This window comes from Panicum virgatum, chromosome 3N (genome assembly GCF_016808335.1).
Source record: "Panicum virgatum strain AP13 chromosome 3N, P.virgatum_v5, whole genome shotgun sequence".
Lineage (NCBI taxonomy): Eukaryota > Viridiplantae > Streptophyta > Magnoliopsida > Poales > Poaceae > Panicum > Panicum virgatum.
This window is the reverse complement of record NC_053147.1, coordinates 22,356,706-22,382,261: the sequence shown is the minus strand read 5'-3', so window position 1 is coordinate 22,382,261 and position 25,556 is coordinate 22,356,706. Positions and strand designations below refer to the sequence as shown.

General features: G+C 48.6%; 1 protein-coding gene across 1 annotated transcript; it reads right to left on the bottom strand.

The window, feature by feature from the left end:
- Positions 1-20,009: 20,009 nt before the first annotated feature.
- LOC120665125 (protein LURP-one-related 8-like) lies at positions 20,010-21,108 on the bottom strand. The gene has a single exon (XM_039944572.1). The coding sequence runs from the start codon at positions 20,964-20,966 to the stop codon at positions 20,328-20,330; it is 639 nt and encodes a 212-aa protein (XP_039800506.1). The 5' UTR covers positions 20,967-21,108; the 3' UTR covers positions 20,010-20,327.
- Positions 21,109-25,556: the final 4,448 nt, after the last annotated feature.

Below are 25,556 nucleotides of genomic sequence, written 5' to 3'. Positions count from 1 at the left end.
CGCGGCGAAGGAAGCTGCCAACACGGCGTTCACAGTGGCACAGGACGAATACGCCGAACTAGTGTGGACCGCCGTGGCTGTGTCAGGAGCTCGAGGGGGACGGTGTTCAATCTGGTAGTTCGGTGGCCAGCCGCCAGCGAGCGCTGGGCGATCGGGTCACCGAGCATGCCAAGAGTACCTTCTGCCTCGGCGTCCAACGAGCCCTCACCGTGGCTTCGACGCACTACCTCATGGATCTCAAGACGGTGTCATCAGGGTACATCGTCCCGACCGACGCCAGTCCAGACACCGCGTCGGCCATCATGAACGACGCCGACGCCGCCGTCGAGGAGTTCGCCACCGTCCTGGCCGGGAAGCTTGAAGCTGACATCCCTCCCATAGCCGAATTTGACGCTATTGAAGACCCACAGGGAGGGGAGGATGACCTGTAAAGAATCTGGGCCTCGAAGCCCATGTAATAAGTTAGTACTTGTAGCAATCGTACTTCTAAATTTAAGAAATTTGTTATTGTAAATCGACAGTGTGGCCCATCGAGGCCTTGTGCGTTCGAGCCTTCATTTTTTCCTACTTAATTTATGTGTTCTCATATACGTCTTAGATAGTATTCAGCAAGGAAGCTTGCGTTCATAAACAACCTAGGCGTAGGGAGGAGAGTGGAGATGCCGTATCCCGGAGGCGTAGGCGGTCCCGCGGCTCGGCCGATCCTGTTCCTTAGTCGCTTACGCCTTGCGTCTACCTTTCTAAGTATACGAGAAACTTAGATACGAAAAATTTTCGAAAAAACATTGGCGATTTTTGGGGACATTCGGGGGTCCCCCCTGTAGTAGCCCCCGAGGGGACATTCGAAAAAATGTTCGTGCGCATCCGAGCCCCCAAGGGTTCAGAAAGTTCCCAAAAAATAAATAAGTAAAGCATACTCTTTATTGCTTCGGAAAATTTTAAATACGAGTACAAGCTATGTACAAAGAGCTTGGAATTTTAAGGATAGAAGCGACGTAGCTACTGTATGTTCCAAGCATTGGTGAAGACTTCACCGTTTTCGTTCGCCAGCTTGTACGTGCCGGGCTTGAGCACCTCAGTGATGATGTACGGGCCTTCCCATGGTGGTGAGAGCTTATGGCGTCCCCTGTTGTTTTGCCGAAGCCTCAGCACCAAGTCGCCCTTGTTGAGGTCTCGGCGTCGAACTCTCTGCGCTTGATACCTTCGCAGGGACTGCTGATAACGTGCTGAGTGAAGGAGCACCACATCTCGAGCCTCGTTCACTTGGTCTAGCGAGTCTTCACGGGCTTGCTGGTTCTGCTGCTCTTGGTAGGCCTTGAGCCTCGGTGACTCGTACTCCAAGTCTGTGGGGAGCATGGCCTCGGCGCCATAGACGAGGAAGAATGGGGTAAAGCCCGTGGCTCTGCTTGGGTTCGTCCTCAGGCTCCAGATAACCGAGGGCAGCTTTGTAAGCCACCTTCGGCCAAACTTGTTCAGCTTGTTGAAGATACTTGGCTTAAGGTCTTGGAAGATCATGCCATTGGCACGCTCCACTGGCCCATTCGTCTGTTGGTGCGCCATAGCCGACTAGTCCACGCGTATGTGGTAGCTGTCGCAGAATGCTAAGAATTTCTTGCCCGTGAACTGGGTGCCGTTGTCGGTGATGATCGAATTCGGGACCCCAAACCTAAAGATAATGTCAGTGAAGAATAGAACAGCTTGCTTAGACTTGATCTTGCCGATGGGGCGAGCCTCGATCCACTTGGAGAACTTGTCGATTGCCACCAACAAGTGGGTGAAGCCCCCAGGCGCCTTCTGCAGCGGGCAGACGAGGTCCAGTCCCCACACGGCAAACGGCCACATGATGGGGATGGTATGCAGAGCGTGGGCCGGGAGGTGCGTCTTCCGGGCGTAGAACTGGCAACCCTCGTAGGTCCGCACGACGTCGGTGACTGCGGTGGGCCAGTAAAAGCCTTGACAAAACGCATTACCCACGAGGGTGCGCGGCGCGGTGTGGTGACCGCAGATGCCAGTGTGGATGTCACGGATCAGCTCCTTGCCCTCGGGAATGGGAATGCATCATTGCAGAATGCCCGAGGGACTGCGCTTGTACAACTCGTCGTCGATCAGAACGAAGGACTTGGCCCACCTAGCAATGCGCCGTGCCTGAGAACGGTCCGAGGGTAAGACCCCTCAAATCATCCAGTCAAGGTACTGGGTGCGCCAATCTTGCGGAGGCGAGGCCTCATCGTTGTCCATTGCTTCAGCCTCGTCCACAGAGGAGGTCTCGAAGTCATTGTCTATGGCCTTGGGCTCCTCCATTGAGGGGTCCTCGGCCGATGGCCCCGTGGTCGCAGCCCCTGAGGGTCCGGGCGCCACCCCGATGGCTCTGACTTTTGTATACGTCGGTTAAACGTCTGAAACTTGACTGAGCTGAGCCACAAGTTAGTAACGCCGGTTAAACCGATGGGTATAGATCCTTTGAACGTCGGTTTAACCGGTGAAGCTAAAAACCCCACACTCAGCTCACTCTTCTATGCTAAGTCCGATAAACTTATAAAACTCAAATAAACTCAAGTTAATGGACTTGCATAGGCGACTTTACCCCTCAAAATAAATAGGATAGCATACTTGCTTAAATAATTTTCTTTTCAAACACAAGAAAAAGCCGCAAGAGAGACAAAGCGCCAAATAAAATGTATGAGCCTTGTCATAGGAATATTGAAGATAGAGAGCTTCAAACTCATTATGACATGACTCACTAGGCAATAACGTACCTAACACTTTGCTCTTTTCACTTTTCATGAATTAAGATCTTGTATATGAAACAAGTCTCATTTTCATCAAGTGATCTCCTTTGTGACCCTTACGCATGCAATGATAATGCAAGCTACAACCACATGCGAAAGAAAAGTAAACATGAAGTGCACATCTATATGACAAGAAATGCATAACAAGAAATTAAGATCTACTTGTCAAGTTTGAACCCACGGGAAGCTTCTTCATGATGAGCCTTTCTACAATCCTAGAGGAAAACAAGTGAACCACCACCTCTAGCTAAACCCTTGCTCATCACTATCTTACCATGGTTAGACAAGTGTCCTATATGTATGCCTTTTTCTATATGACATGGCAACTTACATGACGTTTGCCGCATCTAACACATTAAGCTCATTCCTTAGCCTAACAAAGGTACTCTCGTCTAATGGTTTTGTGAAAATATCCGCCAATTGCTCCTCGGATCTCACACCTTGAAGAGATATGTCTCCTTTGGCTTCGTGATCACGCAAGAAGTGATGGCGAATATCAATGTGCTTTGTGCGAGAGTGTTGAACCGGATTCTTGGCAATTTTTACGGCACTTTCATTGTCACAAAGGAGTGGGATCCTATCTAGTTCCACACCAAAGTCCAAAAGGGTTTGCTTCATATATAGGATTTGGGCACAACATGCACCGGCCGCTATATATTCCGCTTCCGCGGTGGACAAAGCCACGGAATTTTGCTTCTTACTCGACCAAGAAACTAGAGAACGCCCAAGCAAGTGGCAACCCCCGGAGATACTCTTGCGATCCACACGGCTTCCGGCAAAATCCGAATCCGAGTATCCCAAGAGATCTAAACTAGCGCCTTTGGGGTACCACAAGCCTATGCTAGGGGTGTGCTTGAGATACCGAAGGATCCTATTCACAGTCGAAAGGTGTGACTCCTTTGGGTTAGCTTGAAAGCGGGCACACAAGCACACACTAAACATTATATCGGGACTAGATGCGGTAAGGTAAAGCAAAGACCCTATCATAGAACGATAGAGGGATTGATCAACCGGTTTACCGTCCACATCCAAGTCGAGATGCCCATTGGTTGCCATGGGTGTCTTGATTGGCTTGCACTCATCCATCTTGAACTTCTTCAAGATATCTTTAGTATACTTTTCTTGATGGATAAATGTCCCTTCCTTCATTTGTTTGACTTGAAAACCAAGGAAGAAGGTCAATTCTCCAATCATGGACATCTCGAATTCCCTAGACATCATGGTAGCAAACTCATGGCTTAGTAAATCATTAGTTGAGCCAAAGATAATATCGTCAACATAAATTTGACAAATGAAAAGATCCCCGTTGACGTCTTTTGTGAACAAAGTGGTGTCCACCCTCCCGATCTTGAAGCCTTGCATGATTAGGAAGTCACGAAGCCTCTCATACCAAGCCCTTGGAGCTTGTTTGAGCCCATAGAGTGCCTTGTGCAACCTATAAACATGGTTAGGATTCCTCGGATCTTCAAACCCGGGAGGTTGCTCAACATAAACAAGTTCGTTAATAACGCCATTTAAGAATGCACTTTTCACATCCATTTGATACAATTTAATGTTATGATGTGAAGAGTATGCAAGAAGGATACGGATAGCTTCAAGTCTTGCGACCGGAGCAAAAGTTTCACCAAAATCCAAACCTTCGACTTGAGAGAACCCTTTTGCCACAAGTCTTGCTTTGTTGCGTATCACCACCCCATGTTCATCTTGCTTGTTTCGAAAGACCCACTTGGTGCCGATGATGTTCTTGTCTTTCGGAGGAGCTTCGAGGACCCAAACTTCATTGCGGGTGAAGTTGTTCAACTCATCTTGCATAGCCATCACCCAATCCGAGTCCTCAAGCGCTTCCTCTATGCTAGTGGGTTCAATACAAGAGACAAACGAGTGATATTCGCAAAATGAAACATGTTTAGAGCGAGTTCTTACTCCCTTGGAAGGACTGCCAATGATTTGACCAATTGGATGATCCTTGGAGATGCGACCATGCTTCACTAGCGGTATTTGCGTGGATGCTTGTTGGGGTGGATCATGGGTGACTTGTGCTTGTGGTGGAACACTTTGCTCTTCTTGTTCTTGAACTTGGGGTGTTGGCGTTGGCACATCTTCTTGAGGTTGTGTATCATCTTTTTCTTGATCTTCATCCACTTGGGGCGCCGTGGAGGTGCTTGGTGTAGATGAGGAAGGTCCTCCCCCTTGATCATTGCCTTCATGCACCTCTTCCGGCTTGATATCCCCAATGGACATATTCTTCAAAACTTCATCAATCTCCTCATCACCTACATTTTCATAGCCAACAACCTCCTCTTGGGAGCCATTAGATTCATCAAACTCCACATCACATGTTTCTTCAACTAACCCGGAGGTTTGATTGAATACTCTATATGCTTTGGAGTTTGATGCATAACCAAGAAAGAAACCTTCATCACATCTACTTTCAAACTTACCGAGCCTTTTCTTCTTGTAGATGAAGCATTTGCAACCAAAGACTCGAAAGTATGATATATTTGGTTTCTTCCCGGTGATGAGCTCATATGGAGTTTTCTTGAGGAGTCGGTGAGGATATACTCGGTTGGATGCATGACACGCCGTATTGATTGCTTCCGCCCAAAACTTCTCGGACGTGCCATAATCATCCAACATTGCTCTAGCTAGGGTGATGAGTGTCTTGTTCTTTCTTTCCACCACTCCATTTTGTTGAGGCGTGTAGGTGGCGGAAAACTCATGCTTGATGCCCTCTTCATCGCACCATTCTTCAATCTTCATGTTCTTGAACTCGGTGCCGTTGTCACTTCGGATCTTCACAATTGGGGAGTTGTACTCCCTTTGAGCTCTTCTTGCAAAAGTCTTGAAGATTTCCGGAGTTTCACCCTTATTGCCTAGAAACATAACCCAAGTGTAACGTGAAAAATCATCAACAATTACTAGGCAATAGAGGTTACCACCAATGCTCTTGTACGTAGTTGGACCAAAGAGATCCATGTGAAGTAGCTCGAGCGGCTTGGAGGTAGACAACATCGTCTTGATGGGATGATGTGTTACAACTTGCTTCCCGGCTTGACATGCTTTACATAGCTTGTTCTTGTCAAACGTGACATCCTTCAAGCCGGTGATCATCCCTCTCTTGTGGGCTTTCTTGAGGTTGCTCATGCCAATATGAGCAATTCTTCTATGCCAAAGCCACCCAAGAGAAGACTTGGTGAAGAGGCATGTCATGGTACTTGTTTGCTTTGAAGAGAAGTCCACTAAATAGATGTTGCCATGCCTAAACCCCGTGAATACCAATGACTTGTCTTTTTCATGAGTTACTACAACACCATTCTTGTCAAAGGCACACGTTAGTCCAAGATCACACAATTGAGCAATAGAAATGAGATTGAAACTAAGTGCTTCTACAAACAAAACATTTGAAATGGATAAATCTTTAGAGATAGCTATTCTACCCAAACCTAAAACTTTTCCCCTTGAGTTATCACCATAGGTGACATGTTCATGATCGCCGGGGTCTTCAAGGGAGGTGAACATGCTATCATTGCCGGTCATGTGTTGAGAGCAACCGCTATCAAGTACCCAATGTTTTCCACCGGCTTTGTAGTTCACCTACACACATGAGAATTCACTTTTGAGTTTTAGGAACCCAAACAAACTTTGGGCCTTGCACATGTGTGACAAGAGCTTTTGGGACCCAAAGTTGCTTGGGGAGCTTCTTCTTTGACTCCTTAGTGAGTTTGCCAATGAATTTGGCCTTCACCTTGCCCTTCACTTTACTCAAGAGAAAATGGTTATTTTGAAACATTGAAGAGTAATTCTTGGGTAATTTAGGAAGAGGACGTGATGGTAAAGTGCACTCCCTAGTGTGGTGCCCGGTGACTTGGCAATGTTGGCAATATGATCCAACTTCCTTGATGAAGCTAATCTTTATCTCCGGAGAAGGAGTAGTAGCTATGTTTGGCTCCGGAAATGAACCAAGACCTCTCTTGCCATAGTCACGGGCATTGTTGAAGAGAATCTCTTTGTGGATGTATTCTCCTCTTGAGAGTTTCTCCACACTACTCTTGAGACTTGCAACTTGATCCATCAATTCCTTTTCCCTAGAAGGTGCAAGCTCGGGCAAAGCATTAGTAGCATTTGCATTAATGAGTAGGTCATCACATGAAGTAGAAGCATTGACCTTCTCAATAGTTTCATGAGCAAAGTTCTCAAGACTTGGGTCAATTGCTTCATAGGCAAATTCAAGTTCTTGATACTTGTGAGCCAACTCCCTATGCTCTTGTTTAAGCTTTTTGTGGCTCTCTTCAACTTGCTTAGCAAGTACAAGTGACTCATTGTGTTTTTTGAGCAAGTCATTGTACTTGCCAAGCAAATCGGAGTGGGCAAGCTCTAACTTGGCACGAGTGCTCTCAAGAACCTTGACTTTGCCCTTTTCCCTCTTGATAACGGATGTATACTCATTAATGAGGTTAGCAAACTCATTAGGGTCAAGCTCATCATCACTATCATCTTCACTCTCACATACCTTAGAGTTACCTTTGGCCATGAGGCACATTGGAGGTGGAGGTAGTGATGGTTCTTCATTTGTGAGGGCGATGGTGACTATGTCTTCTTCATCACTTGACTCTTCGCTTGATGAGACATCGGTCACCCACTCTTGTTTTTCCACCAAGAAGCTTCTCTTGGTGTGCCCTTTCTTCCTTGGGAAGAGCTTGGTCTTCTTGTCATGGATCTTTTTCTTCCCAAGTCTCTTGTTCTTGTTTTTCCTTTCTTCTTCTTCATCATCGCTTGAATCATGGCGATGCTTGCTCTTGTTGTCCTTGTTTCTTTTGTCCGGCTTGGGGCAATTTGGATGGATGTGACCTTTTTCTCCACAATTGTAGCAAATTTTGTTCTTGACATCCATTGGCCGGAACATTCCCTTTTTTGAGTCAAAGTTGAAACCCTTCTTGTTGATCTTGTCATTCAAGCGGGTGAACTTTCTCATCATGAGAACAAGCTCTCCATCATCTTCAACACTGGATGAGTTTTCATGATGATCATCTTCTTCATTGCTTGAGCTTGAATCTTGCTTGATCATCTTGAGCTTGCGGGCTTTGTTTGCCTTGGCCTTTAGAGCAATTGATTTGCTTGAAGTTGGCTCTTCGGACATACCAAGGATACTCATCTCATGAGCGCGAATTTCGCCCACAAGTTCTCCTACTTCCATTGTGTCAAGATTCTTCTTTTGAAGCATAGCATTGATGATGTTATACTTGGGCTTCGGGAGGAGCATGAGAATCTTGCGATTGATGGAGGCACTGTCAATTTTGGATATTTCAAGTGCATTAATGTCCTTGACAATGACATTCAAGCGAGAGTACATATCATTGCAATTTTCATGAGCTAGCATTTTAAAAGAATCATACTTAGCTCTAAACAAGTGATATTTTTGCTCACGAACTTTAGTGGAGCCTTCATGAATTTCAATGAGCTCCTTCCAAATATCACTTGCTAAGTCCATGCCATTAACTCTAGCAAAGACTTCCTCACTAATGGCTTCGAAAATTGCATTTCTAGCCTTGGCATTCCATTTTAATTGTTCGGTGGTGGGAGTTCCGGTGAACCCGGTCTTAGTGGCCAACCACACTTCGGGGGCAATCGCATCAAGATATGCGGCCATGCGAACTTTCCAATAAGCAAAGTTCTTGCCCTCGAAGTGAGGCGGCGAGCCACCCATCTTGGCCATAGCTCTAGGCGGTGAAGCCTAATGATCCAAATGAGCAACGAGGCTCTGATACCAATTGTAAGGATCGATGGACCAAGAGGGGGGGTGAATTGGGCCTTTTTCAATTTCTAAAACAAAGTAAAGCAACCTTAACCTATGCAATGCTAGTAGGGCACCAATTCACCAACCGGATAACTAAGCTACCTACACAAGCTAAGAGAGATAACACAAAGTAAAGCCTAGTAAGGTAGAGCTAAGTTATGATCACTAAGTCAAGCACATGAGTAAATTGCATGAAAGAAAATGCTTGAATAAAGAGAGTGGACAAGAGACGACCGGATTTTTTCCCGTGGTATCGATGTGTTGGCACACACCCCTAATCCACGTTGTGACACTCACAAAGAGTCTTGTCACCTCCCAAGTCACCGAGACGAGGGCGCTCACTAAGAGTCTCCGTTCACCATCCCGGCGTGGTGGAGATCAAGCCACGTACAATCTTCTTCTCCGGGCTCCCACAATCTTTGGCAAGCTCCGCGAGAAACACCTCGATCACCAAGATCGCCTAGGTGATGCCAATCACCAAGAGTAACAAGCTAAGGCCTTCACTTGAGCAAGAACCGATCACCAAGAACGGATGCACACTAGCTTCTCTCTACTCAAGTCCTTAATCTTGCTTCTTGATTGATTGATTGAATGCACAAGTATGTGAAAGATGAAGCTCAAGGTGGCTCTTGACTATATTATGAGTGTATGGATGTTGCCTGGTGTCAAGAGAGGGCGAAATGACCCATTGGAGGGGTATATATAGGCAGCTCACACAAATAGAGCCGTTGGAGAAAAGCTGCCAGAAAACTGCGTAGCGCCGGTTAATCCGACGTCCCTCCAATAGTCATCGTCGGTTTAACCGGTGAATGTAAACTGGCTCTTCTGAAAACTAGCCGTTACCACTTGGGTAGATTAACCGACGTATCATCGGTTTAACCGGTGAGTGTAGTTGTCCACTGATCAACTGAAAAACCAAGTCTCTGGACAACTGCACCGACGTTAACTCAAACCTATCGTCGGTTTAATCGGTGAGTACAACTTTTGAATTCCTCTGAAAAACCATCTCACTGGTCAATTGCACCGACGTCTTGATTTAAATAGCGTCGGTTTAACCGGTGTATAGAACTTGAAATACCCTGGAAAAACCAACTCTGGACTAATGCACCGACGTTAATTTCAAACACGTCGGTTTAACCGGTGTATTGAATTTGTCCAGACTCTGCTGACTTCGTTTAACCGACGTATAGAAAATTGAGAGCGTCGGTTAAACCGGTGTATAGACTTTTTCTGATTTTGTCTTTTCTGATCTGAGTCTTGATTGAAATCCAAATATTCTTGAGATATAGTTTGAGAACCACTTATTTGAACTTCTAGAAACCTGAGAGACCATAGTGTGCATCCATTTTCAAATGACCATGTCCATGCTCAAGTTACTTAGCCTTAACCCCTCTTAATAGTGCGATCACTATAAAACTATAAAACCTATACTAACCTAAGTGTCCTTCTCAACCTTGTGACACTTAGGACTAGAAAGATCCTTAGCCTTGACATATAATTGAATTGAAAACCGAGATCGCCTTTTTGAATAATGAAATTTAGGGGCCTCTTTTGACATATGACCAAATGAGCGATAATGATCTATTAAGCTGCACAAACTCATTAGTCACAATAATGGTTGTCATTAATCACCGAAACATACCTTGAGGGCCTAGATGCTTACACCCTCTGTACCCCCTTTAGGTCCCGGATCGGTTCCATCCAAGTGATGGCCGAGACTTTCTCAGGGTTGGGTTCAATGCCCCACTGGGAGACAATGAAGCCCAAGAGCATGCCTCGAGGGACTCCGAACACGCACTTCTCGGGGTTGAGTTTTACCCCTTTGGCCCTAAGGCAATCGAACGCAATCCTGAGATCGGCTACCAGGTCGTCCGCCTTCTGGATTTTACAACGATGTCGTCGACATATGCCTCTACAGTCTGCCCTATATGATCTCGAAACACATGGAGAATACATCGCTGGTACGTAGCTCCAGCATTTCTAAGGCCAAAGGGCATCGTGACGTAGCAGTACATGCCGAAAGGGGTGATAAAAGAAGTCATGCGCTGGTCGGACTCTTTCATCTTGATTTGGTGATAACCGGAATATGCATCAAGGAAGAATAAAAGTTCGCATCCCGCAGTTGAATTAATGATTTGATCAATGCGTGGCAAAGGAAAGGGAACTTTAGGACATGCTTTATTTAATCTAGTGTAATCTACACACATCCTCCACTTCCCACTCTTTTTCTTAACTAAGATAGGGTTAGCAAGCCACTTGGGATGGAATACCTCCTTGATGAATCCGGCCTCCAAAAGCTTGTGCACCTCCTCACCGATCACCCGTCGCTTGAGCTCGTCGAAGCGCCGCAGGCGTTGCTTGACCGGCTTGGAGTTCAGCAGGATATCAAGGGAGTGCTCGGCGACCTCCCTCGGGATGCCAGGCATGTCCGAGGGGCTCCACACGAAGATGTCAGCATTGGCACGGAGGAAGTCGACGAGCACCACTTTCTATTTGCTGCTGAGGGTGGCGCTGATCTTCAGCGTCTTGCCATCGGAGGTCTTTGGGTTGAGGGGAACATCCTTGGTGCCCTCGGCAGGCTCGAAGGTGCCCGCGTGCCGCTGCTTGGAGTCCATGGCCACCTCGGCCATTCCTTGCAGCTGCGCGGCGAGGGCCTCGTCGAGCGCCAGAGCCTCAGCGTGCTCGACGTCGCACTCGTAGGCGTGCTCGAACGAGGAGCCGACGGTGATGACACCCTTTGGGCCTGGCATCTTCAGCTTGAGGTAGGTGTAGTTGGAGATGGCCATGAACTTGGCGTAGCAGGGACGGCCAAGGATGGCGTGGTAGGCTCCTCGGAACCCCACCACCTCGAAAGTGAGCACTTCCTTGAGGAAGTTGGCTGCCGTGCCGAAGCAGACGGGTAGGTCGATCTGGCTGAGGGGTTGGACTTGCTTCCCCGGCGCCACACTGTGGAACGGTGACTTGCTGGGGCGGAGCTTGTCCAGTCCGATCCCCATGAGCTCCAAGGTGTGGGCGTACATGATGTTGAGGCTGCTGCCTCCGTCCATGAGCACCTTGGAGAAGCGGGTGCTGCCGATGATGGGGTCGACAATGAGTGGATACCGTCCCGGGTGCGGGACATAGTCGGGGTGGTCCTCGCGGCCAAAGGAAATGGTGTCCTTCGACCAGTCGAGGTAGGATGGCGTGGCCATGGTGACGGAGAAGACTTCCCGGTGCTCACGCTTGCGCTGCCGAGAGGTCATGTTCGTCGTCGGCCCTCCAAAGATGAAGAAGGGGGGAACTCGTCGTCTCCACCTTTGTCGCATGCGTCCTTCTTCTTGTCCTCGTCGCGATTCGCGATGTGGTTGTAGTATTTGCGGAACATCTCGCACTGCTCGAGGGTGTGGTTGACCGAGCCCTTGAGGTAAGGGCACGTTTTCTTGAGCATGTCGTCAAAAAGACCGCCACCACCTCGATGGGGGCCTCGAGGACCCTTGCGGTTCGGGGCCGCAACGAAGGCCTCGTCGGAGTCCTCCGCCTGCCCCTGTCCATGCTGATTCGGTGGGGCCGGCTTCTTTCCTTTCTTCCCCCGCTTTTGTTTCTTGGCGGGGACCTTGGTCTTGCTATTGCTGCCCTCTACGGGCGCATCTTCCTTGCGCATGTTCGCCTTGCCGTCAAAGATGGCACCAACTGCCTCCTTGCCAGCGACATAGTTGGTGGCAACGTCGAACAACTCGTTGGTGTTGGCGGGACGGCTTCGCACAAGCTCGTGCACCAGGTTCCTGCACGTCGTGCCTTCAAGGAAGGCATTGATGACCTCGACGTGGGTGACGCTGGGGAGCTCGGTGCATTGCTTGGAGAAGCGCCGCACATAGTCGCGCATGGACTCGTTGGGTTTCTGTCGACACCCTTTGAGGTCCCAGGAGTTTCCATGGCGCACGTAACTGCCCTGGAAGTTGCCCATGAAGATCATGACCAGGTCGGCCCAGTCATGGATCTGATCCGCAGGCAGGTGCTCGAGCCACGTTCGTGTGGCATCGGCAAGGTGAAGAGGAAGGTTGCAGATGATCACGGCGTCATCCGTTGCGTCGCCCAGCTATCATGCCAGGCGGTAGTCGTTGAGCCAGACCGCGGGATCGGTCTCGCTCGAGTACTTGATGAGGGTAGTGGGTTGTCGAAAGCGTGGGGAGAAGGGAGCGGTGCGAATCTCCCGACTGAACACGCGGATGCCCGGAGGCTCCAGTGACAGTACCCTGTCGTGCTCGGGATCGAAGCGGCCACCCCGTCGAGGGGTGTATATCCTCCCATTGATGATGTTGCGGGCATCGCCGTCGCCGGCGTGCCCGCGCGTGTCATGGAGGCGCTTCTTCGCAGGAGTCCTCTTGATGCGGTCGTGCACCGAGAGTGCTCTCGCGTCATCAGATGCGGCCGCCTTGCCTTTGTCTCCCGGGGGATTGTGCACCGAGGCCTCGTGGCCCTGATGCGCTGCTCCTCCGTCCTTTGAAGCCGCCGAGCGCATGCGAGATGCAGAACTCTCAGCTTGCTGGACTACAGCTTGCTGGACTGCAGCTTGCTGGATGAGCATCTTTGCCTCATTGCGCATATTGCGTCCCTCGGTCGTAGAGGGCTCCGGCATGGCTTGAAGCAGGTAAGCCGCAGCGATGAGTTTTTGCCTGGCCTTTTTCAGTTCCAGTGGTTTGTCGACATTGTTGTCGGCTAGGATCCGCTCCTGAGCGACGAATCCTGCCACCTGAGCCCGCGCACCACACGCGGCACGCTCCTGCTCAAGCGTAGAACGAAGTAGTCGTGTCTACCGACGCTCCTCGATCTTTTTCTCGAGCTCCGTGAGTTGCGCCAGCTGCGCCTGCCGCGACACCGAGCTTGATGAAGTGGCGGGGTTCGGAGGGGGCACTGCCCCCCGGTTCGCTGGTGGGGGTGCCACCACCTGGTTCGCAAGTGGATGCTCCCTGTGATTCCCGTCGTCGCTCGACGCTTCCTCGACGGCCCCATCCGCCAACTCTGCCATGAAGCATTCCCGAATGGGATCGTAATCCCCCTCGCTGGAATCCTCAAAGCAGGTCAGGCAGTAAGCCGTTGCAAGCTGGAACGAGCGGAAGACGTCGGGGTCACGGACTCCGTAGTAGTCTTCGGCCTCCTCGGCCGTGAAGTTGTCCATGAAGAAGTTGATGTTGTCGGCGATCAAACCCGCTGTCTCGGGGTAGGAGTCGTCTGGAGATGATGTGATGAGGTTGCGGATCGAGAAGAGGTGATGACCCGGCAGATCCTCGTACTTGGTGAAGTTGGTGCTGGATGAAGAGGCATAGGTGGCAGCGTTGCGTATCCCGAAGGGAAAGGGCGACGGCACAGTCGCGCCATCCCTGGGAGGCACTGGGGCTGCAGTCGATGGTGGTGCTGGCGCAGATGGTGCCGGAGCACGTGATGACAAAGTGGTGGCTCCGTCGGACGTGACGCTGAGCTGCGACATGCCAACCTCGACCCACGTGGGGGAGCTGAGGCGTGCCGCCCTACGCCGCTCCATGCGCGCTTGCCGCGAGCGCTGGCTCGAGCGCCTGTTGCGCCGGGCTGGTGAAGTCGGAGCGTCGGGGTTGCGTCTGGGCGAGAGGAGCTCCATGAGATAACCGTTGCCAGTTGCCCTGAACTCAAGACTCCAGAACTAAATCACGTATCCCGCTGGGAGCGGATCCGAGGCACCCATGGGAAATGGGTTGGATCTGCTCAGCATCCCTGGAGATCAAATGGGAACAAAAGAGGAATGTCACACAGCGCTCCCCTACCTGGCGCGCCAACTATCGGTGCCCAGACCCGGGCGGCCTAGCACCAACTAGTGATGATACTGCGTGTCCCTAGTCCCAGATGGTTGATGCAAGAGGCAACACAGTAACGCACGGGTTTATCCTGGTTCCGGCCGCGGGGCTGTACGTCCAGCAAAGGGGTGTGTGAGTGCACTGTACTATCTTGCACTGGGGGTGCCTGTAGTAGGGGGTACAAGCGAGGTGAGAGAGGGAGGGAAGCTCCCAAGTCTCTGCTAGAGGAGAAGTTGATTGAGGCGAGTGCCAATATCGGGAATCAGGAACGTGTGTGCTCTGTGAGTTGTGCTAAGTGTGGAGAATAGCCCAGATGGAGAAGATAGAGCTCGCATCCCCCTTTTATAGACACAAGGAGGGACGGTGTACATGCACGAGGAGATCGTGGAAGTCGTCATCTTCTCCCCGAATTGCGGGGGTGCAGTGGTCGAGCACTGTAGAAAGTACACTGTGGAGTATGGCGTCTGGCGTGGCAGTCGTCCTGGGCATCGTACTTGGCCTTACGGAGATCGCGTCGGCGTCCTGACAGCTCTAGCGGGCGGCGTGGTGGTTCCTGTGGAGAGTACCGTTCCCTGCGTTCGATGTGGCGGCGCTCCGAGGGTCCAGCAGGCGGGGGTCCTGCCCTGGTCAAGGTCGGGGCCGCTTTCGAGGGCCGTGCCCATGCCGTTCGAGGTTTCCGTAGAGGGGAAAGCACGAGGGAAGTACAAGGAGTTGGCAGCACAGTGGCTAGAGCAGTGCCGAGCACGTCTCGCACAGCATCGTAGGTTCCCACAGTGGTGCCACAGCGTCCGGAATGGCAGAGCAGTGACCGGAGTTGGCGGACGGGACTCCGGTCACTGCCACTGTGGGAAATGGAGGCCTGACGTAGTCTGACCCGGGCGCTGCAGAGGAGTGGTTGGCATTTAATGCCTCCGTACGGCGAGCGGGCGATCGGAAGGGCCGTTTGTCCTTTCCGTCGAGGTGTGGCCTCGAGAGAGGCGGAGTCAATCTTCTCTCTCGAGGGTAGGCTCGCTACCCTCGAGCGAGGCGGAGATGCGGGGCGCCTTCGAGGGTCTCAGCGGGAGGCCGTCGAGCGAGGTGGAGATTGCCCTGCGGGTTCGAGGGGTGTGCGGATGGGCCGCACTGTGTACTTGGGCCGTGGATTGGGCTTCTTTGAGTCCTTTACTTTCCTTTGGATTGGAGGGAGGCTGTAGGCCTTTGTGAGCCCGATCGCCTAACATATGTTTTGCGTTTTAAGGGTGATTTAGTCCCCTAGTTAGGGTGACCCTAATCATGGTACCCGACAAAACTCCTTTCATTATTTTGATTGAAAATCAGCTTTGGCCAGAAGATGAACTGGAATAATAAAATTTTGCAGTCACACATTCATCAATCAGCTTTGGCCAGAATGATGAACGTGTGCTACACTTAATCAGAGTGTTATTTCTTTTGCAGCGGAACCTTTATTGAAAATGACCCATATGACTTGACATAATTTCTCATTATTCATATAGTATTAGCTTAATCTGATGAAACTTAGTTTATGATTATGCCTAATATTGCTCAAGAGCTGGCAACTTAGTTACTCAACCAATCTTAGTGACATATGACCATATACAACTTTGGTCAGTATATAGTCATGAGTCACAAAATTAATCATAGTCTTCAGGCTGAGAATGACATGTGGCTACAAACAATTTTTTTTCAGTATGTAGTCACAAGTCATATAATTGGTTATGTTATGCTAATATTCTTTTAAGCAAATATTCACTTATCAGAGAAAACTTAGTGTTTCCCTGACATTCTTATCAACGTTATTTGTGGCTCAACTAAGAAAATATTCAAAAGCCATCTATTAAGATTTATGTAAAAAAATTGGACTCACTAAGTACGCATGGCTTAAGAATAATATACTTTATTAATGAATTAAATCATGATAATCCATGATTGTAAACAATTTTGGTTAGAGTACAACCATGAACCACCATTGAATATTCTGATCTTGAATCAAAATATCACGTTGGATTGATTCAAATCTGGGGTAAACTTAGAAGTCAGAGCCACTTAATCATTAGAATTTGTGTATTCCAATCGTTATAATAAATGATCCCTTAGTGGTGTTATAAATGGAATGCACATTTTCCAAATGTAAATGAAAGTATTAATGACATCAAACGAATATGGCCCATTATTTATATTTCTTAGGTAATTGGCCATTAAAGATGTCATTATTTGATTCTTCCCAAAATGGGTCTTAAGCTTTATGCTTAACTTACGGGCATATCAATTCTTATGAGTAAAATATGCTCACATAATTGATAATACTTATGGGTCATAAGATGCTTCATAACTAAGTCTCAATTCAAGTGGCACATAAGTATGTGGCAGATAGCTTAATTTCATAATGAAAGTAATTGATCATCATAATTGGATCATAAACATTACAAATAATGCTTCAAATAGACTTAAAACTGAATCTCAAACTTTACTAAAAACAATCCCAATTTAATTGGAGAGTATTTTTATGGTTTTCAGTGGTAACATAAATTGTACTAAGGCAAAACATAAACATAATAAAGTACTTTTAGAAATAAAGTGAAGTATTAAAACATAATGAGAATGCTTAACTATAAACATAAGAAAATACTTAATCATAAATGGAGAAAATTTTCCATAAGGCCTGACTTAAAACAGCATTATCTAAGCAAAAACTAATTATCCATGACTACATAAATTTACCATAATTTTGCTTAATTTTGGCTTTACTTAAAAAGAGAACTACTTATAGCACATAAAATAATAATTTTAAGTAATAGCCATAATGTAATCATCACAAAAATTAAATAAACATAAAAATTTCATCACTTAACAAGTCTAGTCATAATCCTTATTATTATTTGCTAAAGGCCAAATGATATATCTTTAAACTTTAAACATGAGATAATAATCATAATCGTAATACTTAAAGGTAAAACAATATTTATAACCTAAAACAACATTATTTCAGCCCAAAAAGCCTTTTAGGCCCAACACTATGCAGCCCAATATCATTTCATAATTTTCCTGAGAAAAAACATAATATAAATCGGCCCAATCTCAATTTTCCGGCCTTCGGCCCGGCCTACCAAACCGCGCCGCCTCTCTTCCCAGGCTCCAGGCCCAAAAACCTAGGCCTGGGCCGGGAAAACGCCGCGCCCGCCGGCCTCCGCCGGCCCGATTGGCGCCCAGCGCGCGCGAGCCGTTGGATTAAATCCAACGGCCGGCGTTCCTCCCCCGGCCGTATAAAAACAGCCGTCGGCCGCGCCCCCCAAACCCTAAGGCTCATTCTCTCTCTCTCTCTCTCTCTTCTCTCCACCCGGCGGCGGCGAGCGATGGCGCTGGCAGAGCAGCGCGCAGCGCTAGCGCGACGAGAGGGAGCGGCACCACCGCGCTCCGCTCGCCGGATCTGCGTGCCGCGGATGCGGGCGCGCAGCTCCGTCGACCGTTGCTCGACGGTGCCCTAAGGCACCGGCCGGCCGCGCCAAGATCTGCAGCGGCAGCGACGGCGGTCTACAGCAGATCCGGATTCGGCGAGCGGCCTACCACCTCGGGTTCATGGCGCGCGCGAGGGGTCGGCGGCGCCGGCGCGGGGGGCCGTGAGGCCACTCGGGACTAAGTCCCGAGCGCACGCTCGCCATCAGTGACGGCCATGGCAGCGGCCATGGCGACGGTGGTGGCCATGCCGACCCTTAAGGTAAGCCCCCGGCCTCTTCTTTAGATCTTAGGGTTAGGGTTTCGGCAGTGGGGATTTGGGGTGTTCTTTAGCCGATTTAGGGTTTCGGGCTTGCATAATTTTGGGCACGGATTTGGCTTGACAGAGGCACAACATGTGTAATTTGAGGACACAGAGAGCTAATAGGTTCCAATCGATGCTAGCCTAGCTCTTGATGCTATTGTTAAAAGTTCTAGGATCTTAAGCTCAAATAGGAACCACAAAATGACATACCTTGGTCACTAGGACCTCCCATTTTTATTTCTTCTCTTGTTCTTAGCCTCTGTATTTGAGTGTTTGGGCATGCCAGTGGAGCTTCCCCGGTGGTGGCAATGGGCAGCCGATCGGGCAGGCTGAACGGGTTTTCAACCCCTGTATTTATAGGCCCATTGACCACTGGGGAACCGACATCCCTTAGGTCGGTTTCCACCCCCGATCAGGGTGGAATGGGATGGAAACATCCTGTTCTTCTTATCTTTTTCATTTATTTCTTCATTAATTGCTTTGATGTACATTCACAGTTAAGCTTATTGTTTAAGCTTTACAGATCACTCGGTTCTAACAGAGGTGACATGGTCTGTGAGTTGTTGAAGGCAAAATATCCCTTGTTTAGTTGCATAATTCAAAATTCCAAAAAAATTTCCGGCACCTGTATGGAGACTTAAATCTAGACGAAATAAAAAACGCATTGCACAGTTTGCCTATAAATCGCGAGATGAATCTAGTGAACCTAATTAGGCCGTAATTAGATGCTAAATTGCTACAATAATGCTACAGTAAACAACCTCTAATGACGAATTAATTAGGCTCGTTAGATTCGTCTCGCAATTTACAGACAAGTTCTGTAATTAATTTTATGATTAATCTATGTTTAGTACTTCAAATGTAGAAAGATTTTCTTTCAAAAACTTTACACCCTGCAACTAAACAAGGCCATACTTGAAAAGGACTAACTATGCTAGTTACCAAGGAAAAAATGGGTCTCAGTTTTGTAAAGGAATAAATAAGCTAAAGAACAAATTTCTGTGGGGTGCTTCCTTTGTGATGTCCTGTTATTTGTTTACCAGAGTCCATACTGCATACGCAAGCACGAGTGCAACTCTTTGGTGATGATAATTTGGGATTGATAGACTTTGGTTGATCAGAGCTGAAGCTTGTTTGCGAATTGAAACGCCGGAATCAGACCGATGGCTGGGTGTTTGCTAAAGCTCATGCCCTCCAGACGAGCTCTGAAACTCTGAATCCGGTGATCACTCAGCTACGCAGCGCCCGGCGCGGTCTATGTGCTCCACCACCACCGCCCTCCCCGGCCGCCCCACACGGCACGGTGCTACTGTGCTAGTGTTGACGACTACGCAACCAGCCCGACGAGTCGGCGAGCTCCGGCGGTGGTCGCGCAACTTTCGGCGCCGGAATTCAACACGCATCACTACCTCGCTGGGGCTGGGGGAGACGACTAGAGGAGGGTGAGTGCGTGCTGGACCGACCAGGAGTGGCGGCCTAGAAAAGGAGCACACACCTCACCAACCGTTTGTCTCGCGTGCCGGCCAGGCGGTTAGGATTTCGACCCCGGGGTGGGTTCGACGCTTGGCGCTGATCCACTGTGCAGTCTCTCTCGCCACTTCATCATGGTAGCTATGTATGTGGGGGGCTCATGAAGTGGGTGACAAGCAAATGTGTTGCTTAAGCATGTCCCCCCTCCTTTTTGAGTGGACTCAATTTGAACCGGCAGAGGAGGAACGATGGCCAAGCGATTTTTTTGGGGCATGGCAATGTTTTGTTTTCCTGAAAATAAGTGTTTTTTCGAATGCGATTGGGACTTTGCATGAGAAATTATACTGAAAACTTTTTTTTGGGGGGGGGGGATAGAAAAAGGGTCCTAGAAATAGAGACAGGAAATTGGCCTAATCTACCTTTTTTTTTGTTTTTCTTGAAATATTTACACTTTGTTCCCTCTTTACAAGGTGCATGGTTTACTGCAGGGTAAAAAAAAAGAACCAAAACCGCACACACACCATGAGAATTCAATCCACATTCACATCGTGTGACCCCAGTTAATCGGCTTTCATATCAAAGAGGAACGGAAAAAAAAGGCAGCCATGAGCAGCAGTTCCTTTGCTCCCGGGCCAAACAATTGGGGGCAAAAAGGGAAACGAAGCGCCTGCGCCAAATGGGATGGCACGGTGCCTACAGCCTAGTACAGCCTAGGCCTAGGAGGACCAGCTCCTGAGGAGGGACGGCTTGCCGAACATTTGGTCGAGCGCGAGGACGACGGCCAGGGCCAGCGACACCTCCGTCCCGGGCTGCACCACCAGGCGGAACACGTCCGAGCCCACCGCCTCCTTGGGCCGCACCTCCGCCACCGCCCGCCGCCGCTCGTCGTACACCGTGCAGCACCGGCGCAGGTACGACCCCTCCACCTCGTACCCGCCGCCGGCCTGCTTGCCTCCCGCGGCGCCGGAGCACGGCGCGACGTGCGCCATGGACTTGCCGCCGCCGCGCATGTACTGCGCCGCCCGCTTCACGGCGTAGAGCGGCGGCAGGCGCGTCTCCTCGCCAGGGTACACCAGCCACTGGTCGGCCCCCAGGCCGATCACCTTCCTGCGGCGGACGGTGAGCACGGCGCGCCCCGCGGCGTCCATGAGCACGACCTCGGCGCGGGAGTCGGAGGCGTAGCTGTCCACGCGGTACACGAGGTTACCGCTGGCGTCGAACACCGTGAACCCCCTGCAGTTGAACAGCAGCGACTTGCGCCACACCGTCAGCGTGACCGGCTCCTCGTCGGCCGCCGCCGCCGCCGGCTGGCCGAGGTACGGCACGGCCACGTTCGGGTGCACCTTCGCCGTCATGCTTCGATATGGATGCAGAGACGGGCGGATCAAGATTCAAGAATGGTGGTAGTGGAGGGAGGAGGAAGAGGCAGTTAGGTCGCCAAGCTATCCGGGGGCTGAGGGAGGAGAGAGCGATGGGAGGGAGCTTATGATTGTGCCACGGCTTGAGAAATGGTGGGCGTGAGCAGAATATATACACGGCGCTTGGACAGGAATGCCCCTGGATAATTAGGTTGGGTAGGAAGGGTTATGTGGCAGATGGCTCTCACGTGTGTTGGGGGCAGGGGATGAGATTAATAACTATATATCCCTCTAATAATGCTCTGCCACTTTTTATGTAAAGTTAACTATTTTTTTCAAAAAAAACTAGTAATTTTGGACAATGGAGGCACATGTAGGCTCAGGCCGGTTAGCTTGAATCTTGGCTAGCATGCTCTTGGGGTCACTAAATATTGGGTAAAAGGATGCTTATATGTACTATATGTGTCACTTGGTCAAAAATATATATTTTTTCGATGAACGTCACAAATATATGAGTCGATTTGTCGAAATGTATGTGGCAATCGTTATTCCCCTGCAAAGTCAGTTCACCAAAATGAGGTTATAATTATAATATCATTGTATAGTGGTAGTGAGGTTGCAGGAGGGCTCATAAGTCATAAGAGTGTAGTAGAAACAAAAAAAACATTGTTATTAGATATATATTAAGATTATAACCACACCAAACTGTCCTTAGTTTCATAGAAGATAGCAAGAGGTGGAAACCCCAACAAAATGTGCACCGACTTGCGAGATGCTATCCGAGAACTTTAAGCAACACCAAGTTGATGCACACTGTCCAGTGCCTCACTTATTCTTGCCATATGCTTGGGAATTCAAACCTTCACCAATTTCCTTGAATAAATTGGATCTTGGCACACCTGAAGCATCATTCGCAACCAAGGAAAAAAATACAATCAGTGAATTAAGAGCATCTCCAAGAGATTAGCTAAATCATTTTGTGAATGTAAATTTGACTATTGCTAAAGAAAAAAGGTCTCCAACGGACTTTGTAAATGACCCTCCAAATTTAGTGGCTCTCCATCCCACCTTATTTGTTCTATATTTTTTTATAGCCTACCTGACTGGCCATCCTCACAGAGTCTGTTGGACTACTCTGTTATTTTCTTGTCAAGTCTATTTTAGAGAGTAACTAAATCAATAAATTTGACTATTTTTTTAACTAATCTCTTGAAGATGCTATAACAGTGTAGGTAACAGTTGCCAACTCCTCTCCCTTGCAACTGCAACTCCATAAGCTAATCACCTTTTACTTGCCAAGACCTGGAGCTGGATTCATTACACTGTCCTCCTTTGATTTTTCTCATGCCCCTCACTGTACATTTCCAGCCACCTCATCTCGGCTCGACGTCACATCCTATGTACAACCACATAAAAAACCCCATATTTTTTCACATTCGGCGATCGCTATCATCAGCCCGGTCGTGCGATTCTGGTTTTGGTTAGGACAAAACATTTCTTTACGCAGTCTTGCCTTTGTTCTACGCTGCTGCCGGTCAAAATCATTCCTTGAAATGGACAGAGCCGACGCGTGGCAGAAGACGGAGGCTCGGGTGGCCAGGATGAGGCGAGCGCGCGAGGAGGGGCGGCACCCTCCTCCGGGGCCCCGCCGCCCCCGGTCGTCAGCACCCGGCGCGGTCGGCTGGGGATTACGATAAAAACGATTCATTAGCGGCAACAAGCGCGCGAGATCTTTATCTCCAACCATAAGCGAGAACGGCGAGCCTTATGGGTTTTAAAATTGCTGCTAAGTGATGTGATTAGTACTTTAGTAGCTGGTAGCTTAAGATTATTTTACTTGGAAAAAATCTAATGGCTATGAAGTGATCGTCGTTGGAGTTTCAGTGTTGATTTGTCGTGATGGAAGAGATGAGGTAATGCATGCCTAGGATACTCTGATAATCCATGCCATGCATTTTTTTTATAGAGAGTTCATGAGTTTTTTTAAAATCTTTTTATTGAATTTTCTGCAAAGAAAAAAAGGTAGACATCATCCGGTGCAGAACTGGGAATCCAGATATAATAATTCCAGGAAACGAGAAACGGAGATGGTCTGGAGCATGAGCCTGTCAAATTGAATTTCCCATTAAATACACAGATTCGTAATCCCAACTGACCGATGCGTCTGCAAGCAACAAACCAGATCCACAAGTTCGAAAAATGTACTACATCATCACAATGTACTAGCAGCTCTAGCTCATCTCCCTCAGATGCTGTATGAACACACGAAGAACAATGTAAAGTTTTGTCGTCTAAGCATGGTTACGAAGCTAATGGCGACGACGGGGAGGCGATATTTTTTAGCCGTGGATGGCTGTTCCCGGCCGGATCACGTTGCGAGCACTGCAGCCACCAGAAAGATCAGTGCTCAGAGTGAACCAGGGTGCCAGAAGCCAAGCTACACACACACACACACACACACAGATGACCGCAAATAAAGGACAGCCATCACATTAGTGCAGGCCATGTACTGTATCATCTAATTGCCAGTAAACAAAGCTTGATGATGTTAACGTCTAGCGAATAACTAATGATTGATGATCTGGTTGATGACTTGCATCGAGCATTTTTCGGTTGCATCCGACGTAGATCCTTGAGCTGGTAGCTGGTCGTTGCCTTGTTGGTGTACTGCATGTTCTATATATATACACACAAACTTCCCCCTTAATTTTCTGAAAGAAAAAGCAAGTGAGTCCAACTAAGTCCATATCACTTTTTAAACACATCTTTATGCTATCAATTTTCTTGCTTTATACCAGTGGTTTCTCTTCAATTATATGAACGGCGATTAACTGAATCATACGGGGCGATCCTTCAATTTGTTTGCTCTAAAATTAATAAATTAAATGTACCGTATCCGATCTTTTTCCTAAGAAAAATAAAATTCTCTTTTTGTGCAATTAACCCCAAGTATAATATTTAGAGAATCATTTCTGTTCATAACCAATCATTAGATTTCCTAATCATTGGTCTGGACGCAGAAAAATGAACAGACCTACCTTGCATTGGTTGCTAGATGTCAATCAGCTAGGTGTTTTGAAATCAATTCAGTACAGCAGATGGAGTTGAGGAATTGGTCAGGAACTCTTTAGCTGCTAGTAGGCCACTGGTGTCTTAATTTTCCAATGCGCACAGGCACAGGAAAACGATGTTTCGCAGTCAATAGATCCTGTCGAAATCTCAGGATTAAACTAACAAACGGACCTTATTGCTTCCACCGCTGTTCTAGAGCGTTCCGTTCCCCTCACCTGGCCTGGCCTCAAAAGGTAGCTGAGATATTTGCCAAAGGCTAGTCTCTGTTTCCACACTATATTCTTGGCCCTTAATTTCATGAAGCCAACCAATCTGCATGCACTGATCAATTATTTGTGTTTGTGTTTTTTCCCAATGATTTTCACCATAATAAAATTGTCTCGCCTCAGTGAATTGGGATTTCTAATTTCATAGTCTAAGTGAATTGCATCAGAAGCCCTTCAGCTAGCTAGACCAGTTGCATTGCCTGGATCTCTCAAGTTTTGTATCTGCAGATCTGCTGGACCAATGACCTCACAAGAATTTACCGACAACAGTATAACTCCTTTGGGGCCATTTGGCCATGTCAGTTCAAGATCATAGGTCCATAGCTCGAATTTACCGACGACAGCAGAAATAAGAGGGAGCATGACTGGTTCCATATTTGCATCAACGTAACCTAAGCACATTTCATCCTCGCTCGCTCGATCCTGTTCCTTTCTGCCGAGCCATGCATCAAGCAGCCCTCGCGTCACGCCATGCTGTTCGCCGGCCCCTCCACGATTCGACTGAGAGGGGACGCTGCTGCCCACGGGATGGAGTAGAGAAGAGATCGCAAATGATTCTGCCCATTATATTCGTCCGATCCATCTGGCTGCCTGCCTGCCAGTGCCACTGTATATCCACAGCCGCATGGCATCAGTGGCAGGAGATGGATGATCGATCGGAAGAGTCCAAGCGGAACTGTTACGCGATCGACGTCGGTTGACCGGACCGGGCCTGATTGCAGCTCGGGATGGCGCGCTGGAGCAGCAGCAGCGTTACCTGCCTGCTCAGGGGTTGCTGCCCGTGCCATCTTCAGGCAGCACATGGTGCGGGACACCGTCACCAAACAAACTGTCAATCAGCCCGGGCCAGCTTCAACTCTCAACTGCCGGCTTGCGATCTTTCTGCACGTCTCACTCTGCCCAGGAATTTCCTCCAGTGTCCCAGACTGTGTGTAGTTCACTTGTGTGACGGCAGCCTACGGAAGTTATCCTGTATTCCTGTTGCGTCGAGGTAGTTGGGTTCAGTTCAGGTATCCGCATCTCTGGCTGCTTTGCCTGGTACATTACATCAAAAATATTTTTCTTTTGAAACAAACCAAGAAAGTTCATCATCGAAATGTTATCGGGGTTCGCTTTTCCTTTTCTCTGATGTGGCAACTGGCAAATGCTGCAGGTGTTGAGCAACTTTCCATCAGGAAAGCTTGGGACAGTGCGCGCTCAGATCCACAGTATTTTCGCCGAGATCGCGCTGGGTGAGGGGTGAGGCTTG